General features: G+C 38.4%; 1 protein-coding gene across 1 annotated transcript in view; it reads left to right on the top strand.

The window, feature by feature from the left end:
- The window catches only part of LOC117328494, a gene marked incomplete in the record, with an annotated part of 86,662 nt that overhangs the window by 49,927 nt on the left and 30,735 nt on the right, over positions 1 to 6,000 (top strand). Inside the window, 1 exon segment of the mRNA XM_033886031.1 lies at positions 1,795 to 1,959. Coding sequence (XP_033741922.1) covers positions 1,795 to 1,959 — 165 coding nt within the window.

Raw genomic sequence — 6,000 nt, 5'->3', positions numbered from 1 at the left:
GTTAAGGGGAAATCACAATTAAGGAACACCTTGGTGTGAGTTAAGGGGAAATCACAATTAAGGAACACCTTGGTGTGAGTAAAGGGGAAATCACAATTAAGGAACACCTTGGTGTGAGTAAAGGGGAAATCATAATTAAGGAACACCTTGGTGTGAGTAAAGGGGAAATCACAATTAAGGAACACCTTGGTGTGAGTAAAAGGGAAATCACAATTAAGGAACACCTTGGTGTGAGTTAAGGGGAAATCACAATTAAGGAACACCTTGGTGTGAGTAAAGGGGAAATCACAATTAAGGAACACCTTGGTGTGAGTAAAGGGGAAATCACAATTAAGGAACACCTTGGTGTGAGTAAAGGGGAAATCACAATTAAGGAACACCTTGGTGTGAGTTAAGGGGAAATCACAATTAAGGAACACCTTGGTGTGAGTAAAGGGGAAATCACAATTAAGGATCACCTTGGTGTGAGTAAAGGGGAAATCACAATTAAGGAACACCTTGGTGTGAGTAAAGGGGAAATCACAATTAAGGAACACCTTGGTGTGAGTTAAGGGAAATCACAATTAAGGAACACCTTGGTGTGAGTAAAGAGGAAATCACAATTAAGGAACACCTTGGTGTGAGTTAAGGGAAATCACAATTAAGGATCACCTTGGTATGAGTAAAGGGGAAATCACAATTAAGGAACACCTTGGTGTGAGTAAAGGGGAAATCACAATTAAGGAACACCTTGGTGTGAGTAAAGGGGAAATCACAATTAAGGATCACCTTGGTATGAGTAAAGGGGAAATCACAATTAAGGATCACCTTGGTATGAGTAAAGGGGAAATCACAATTAAGGAACACCTTGGTGTGAGTAAAGGAGAAATCACAATTAAGGAACACCTTGGTATGAGTAAAGGGGAAATCACAATTAAGGATCACCTTGGTATGAGTAAAGGGGAAATCACAATTAAGGAACACCTTGGTGTGAGTAAAGGGGAAATCACAATTAAGGAACACCTTGGTGTGAGTAAAGGGGAAATCACAATTAAGGAACACCTTGGTATGAGTAAAGGGGAAATCACAATTAAGGAACACCTTGGTGTGAGTAAAGGGGAAATCACAATTAAGGAACACCTTGGTGTGAGTAAAGGGGAAATCACAATTAAGGAACACCTTGGTGTGAGTAAAGGGGAAATCACAATTAAGGAACACCTTGGTGTGAGTAAAGGGGAAATCACAATTAAGGAACACCTTGGTGTGAGTAAAAAGGAGACATGAGCAATCACTGTATTGTATGTATTTTTATTTGTTATGAAGGATGATAAGTCAAGTGAAAATGTCTATCCATTGTTTCACGACAAGCACAATTAAGGAACACAAGGAACACAAGTGTAAATTACAGACAGTGTCACCTCTGAGTTTATACATGTCTAGATTAGCAATTCTAGGTCAGTGCTTTGGCTTCTGGGATATCATCGGTTCATAATTAAATAGCTTTGATTTTCATTTGGCTGAAAACTATTGTCAATATCTCGTTAATTTCGATAATTTCAGTGAAGATAGATTACTGTGAGGTGTTTTTTTATTCATTTATTCAACCTGAGTCTATTCCCTGAGAACAGACAATCATTTTTACACATTAATATCGTAAACACTAACTAAGGTCACATCCTTATGTGGTTTATTGGGTTATCAGATGTTGAATGAATTAAACACTTGTGTATTGATGTTTTCAGAAGGAGATGTTGGAATGTTACTTTTTCAATGTATAATAATCCTGTTTATAAAGTATAAACTTTGTGTCCCCAGGAGGGTACGGTGGAATGTCTGTCCGTCCAGTGTGTGGATTCCTGTACCCACCCCTCAGATGTCACTCAGTGTTGTCCATCCTGCACTGACTGTTATTATGACGGCAGCATCCGTACCAATGGACAGAACTTCTTATCCAGCGACTGTAAACAGTGCGTGTGTGTGGTAGGTATTCTGTATGACAATATCTATGTATAGTTTTTCGCCCACCATCATCAGATGTTGGGCTATTTAAATTGCCCTGCGTCAGTGGTCTGTCAGCCGTCCGTCTGTCTTCTGTCTGTCATCCGCCTGTCCGTTAACTTGCCTTGTTATCGCTATTTCTTGGAAAATACTTGAGGGATATTCCTCAATCTTCATGTGCAGGTTCCCCTTGGTCCTTAGTTGTGCCTATCAAATTTAGTTTTTTGATCAGAAAAACAAAATGGCCAATATGCAGCCATCTTGGATTTTGAGAATTAAAGTTTCTTATCACTATTTTGTTAAAAGTACTGGAAGGATATTCCTCAATCTTCATATGCAGCTCTTGGTCCCTAGTTGTGCCAATTGAATTTAGATTTTTGATAATAAAAACAAAATGGCCATAAAACAGCCATCTGCTATTTTGAGAATTGAAGTTTGTTATTACTGTAGCAGGCCGGGTTTTAATTGTAAATACTGTACATAGTTGTATGGTCGCCTTCTAGCTTCCGGCTAGGAGGAATTTCCCTTTAGCTCAGTTGGTAGAGCGGCGGACCAGTAAGCCGAGGGTCGTAGGTTTGATCCCGGCTGGCTGCACACTACTACTCCTTGAAATTTTACATTGGTGCCGCAGACCACTCCAAGTGAAAGCAAGGGGCTTCCTTGGAGAGAGAACCTGGGTTGGTGTGTTCGGGGCGAACACGTTTGAAGGAGCTCGAGGGAGTAGTGTAGCAGGCCGGGTTTTATTTGTAAATCTTGAAAAGTGCTGGAGGGATGTTTCTCAAACTTCACATGTAGGTTCCAATTGTCCATGTTATTAGACTATTAAGAGGAAAAATAGAGAGATGGGAAAGTAGAGACAAAACCAGTCTGACATAGAACCAATAAAAGTCATTCAATGGTGGGCGCCAAGATCCCTTGTTCTCTATGTATCAGTATAATTCTATCAAATATCAAAATGTGTACATTTTAATAAGGGTTTTATGCAGGATTTTAAAAACAGATTTTGTCAGGTGTATGATATCATTGAAGTTCCATTGTCAATAAGCTGTACAAATTGATTCACAGCTTATTAGGATGGTCAGACTCGGTGAAAGAACTCTGCTAATATTTACATGATGACCACGAACTTAGATTAAAGTGGTTTTATTAGCCTACCATCATCAGATCATCAGATGGTGGGCTATTCAAATTGCCCTACGTCCATGGTCTGTCGTCCGACCATGTCTGTCCATCCACCTATCCATCCCTCCGTGAACAATTCTTGTTATCGAGATTTCTTAGAAATTGCTGAAAGGATCTTTCTCAGTAAGTTGCCCTTGGTCCCTAGTTATGCAAATTGCATTTTAGGACCGATCGGAAAACAGAATGTCCGACAGGAGGCCATCTTGGGTTTTGACAATTGAAGTTAGTTTTCGCTATTTTTCAGAAAGTACTAAAGGGATTTTTCTCATATGTAAGTTTCCTTTGGTCCTTAGGTGTGTAATTTGCATATTGGGACCGAAAACAACAGGTGGCCATTTTGTGTTTTGACAATTGAAATTTATTACTGTTATAAGTAGTTCTCAAATTCAAGTACATGTACTAAATGGATATTATCGGTATTACTCAAATTTGAATGTAGATGTTGCCCTTGGTCTCCAGTTGTGCATGCAAGTCTGATTGAAAAAACTAAATTGATTACAAAGAGTATGGCCATCTTGGATTATAACAATTGCAGGTTGCTCCCGCTATATAATGTTCTATAAAGTTATTAAATGTTTTGAAGGAAGAGTGAAAGAAGGGAAAAGATGGGAAATGATTAGTCTTTCATCTGACTGATACAGATCATTCAATGGTGGGCGCCAAGATCGGGGGGCCGCGGTGGCCGAGTGATTAAGGTGTCCCGACACTTTATCACTAGCCCTCTACCTCTGGGTTGCGAGTTCGAAACCTACGTGGGGCAGTTGCCAGGTACTGACCATAGGCCGGTGGTTTTTCTCCGGGTACTCCGGCTTTCCTCCACCTCCAAAACCTGGCACGTCCTTAAATGACCCTGGCTGTTAATAGGACGTTAAACAAAAACAAACAAAAGCGCAAAGATCGACCTCTGGGATCTTTTGTTTTAGTAAAGAACTCCCCCAATATTTACATGGTGACTGAGAACTTAGATTAATGTGGTTTTATTTTAGCCCACCCCATCATGTGTGCCTGTGATAGACTCGTGGGACTTTAACAACCCAGTTTGGGTAGGATTATCAGTACCATGGCTACTGTCACCTTCCTGACATAGATGTCTCTCCTTCCTACCGCATCTGACACAGTTGTCTCCCCTCCTTATAATCTGTTGCTAGCAATAGTCAAAGCAGAAAAATCATTAGATGTCACCACTTTTAACAGTTTAATTATATTTCACATAAGTGATGCCCGGTGAAGGTCATGTGATAACCTTAATTATGAGGAAGGGAGACGACTCTCGGTGAATTTTGGCTGTGCTGATAAAGTAGAGAACTATTTAAACCATCCTAAGCTTAGCTGTTTGGAATCTTTGTCTAATACTTCATATGTACTGAATTGAAACTATCATAATGCAAGGTTTTAAACAAGAAAGAAAAGAAATATTTTAGATCTGATAAAAGATGATATAAAAAGCTATACATCAGATCAATTTATAACATATTTAAAATATATGAAAAATATGGAAGTATGGAACACAAGAATCTTCATATCAAAATACCGCTGAGGAAAGTATACCTACATATGTCATTCCAATAAAGCCTACAAAAAGAGATCGGCTGAAAATTATGAAAAGTGATACAGACACTGTCAATAAGCCCAAAAAAGCAAAGGGCAATAACTCTTTATAAAAAAATGTTGAATAAAAAATAAAAGTGAATTAGGTTGGCCTTAAAAAAAAAGGTATTGATATGATGTTCCAAACAGCTGGGTATCTAACAAGCTACTGTTGTATTTCAGACTGCTACTCAAGTGGTAGTATGTGTTGTGGATGTGTTGTTTGTTGTGTTGTGTTGTTAACATACTTACAAAAGTTGTTCTATAACAGTGTTACAGGAAAATGCGGAACTTAAGTTAGGAATATTTCAAAGACAATCTCCTTAAGTCAATGGACTGTTTTACTGAACTTTGATTCAAGGATACAAATAAAACTAAAAACTTAATATCCGTAACTCCTATGTTTACAAGGTAGATTATTAGCTCACCTGGTCCAAAGGTCCAAGGTGAGCTTATGCTATACTGTGGTGTCCACCGCCTCCATCTGTCAACATTTACCTTGTGAAGATGATGACTGAAGTGTGTTTTATCCAAACTTGATGAAACTTTGGTTGCAGCCATATATCAACAAGATCTCCGACGAGTTCGAAAATGGGATTTATTCAACAGTAACTTACAGAGTTATTGCCCTTTATGTGATCATTACTGGACCTTGTGAACAGGATAACTGGAGTAAATATCAACAAAGTTTAATGAAGATTTCGGATGACTTAAAATAGGATTTATTCAACAGTAACTTACAGAGTTATTGCCCTTAGTGTAATGTTGTTGGACCTTGTGAACTGGATAACTGGAGTTTATATCAACCAACTTTTATGAAACTTGGTATGTGGCCGTAAAGAGACAAGAACATTCACAAGTACAAAAATGGTGGGAAATTGACGTAAATCTTTTTAAATTGCTCCTAGTCCTGAACAACTAAATGGATTTTAATGAAATTTGGTCTGGAGAATTATTTGGTAATGTTGTATCAATGATGGCTGCGACACACTTGGGCTGGGAGAAAGGGGCCAAATATATATCAAAATATAGCAAAAAAAAAAAAAAACAATACTTTTTCTTTTTCAAGAGTGACAGGATTTTGTCAACCTGTAGCTTGAACCATTGTTGGGAGCGACAGTTCAAAAGTAGGAAAATATTTGAAATATAACTTAGAATAGAGTATTTTGCCATAATTACTGAAACATCCAGGTGAGTGATGCAGGCCCTTTTGGCCTCTTGTGTGTAGATGTTACTGAGATGATCATTGTAAGC

The sequence above is a fragment of the Pecten maximus genome, chromosome 5 (genome assembly GCF_902652985.1).
Source record: "Pecten maximus chromosome 5, xPecMax1.1, whole genome shotgun sequence".
Lineage (NCBI taxonomy): Eukaryota > Metazoa > Mollusca > Bivalvia > Pectinida > Pectinidae > Pecten > Pecten maximus.
Note: the sequence above shows the minus strand (reverse complement) of the source record. Positions and strands in the feature narration are given on the sequence as shown.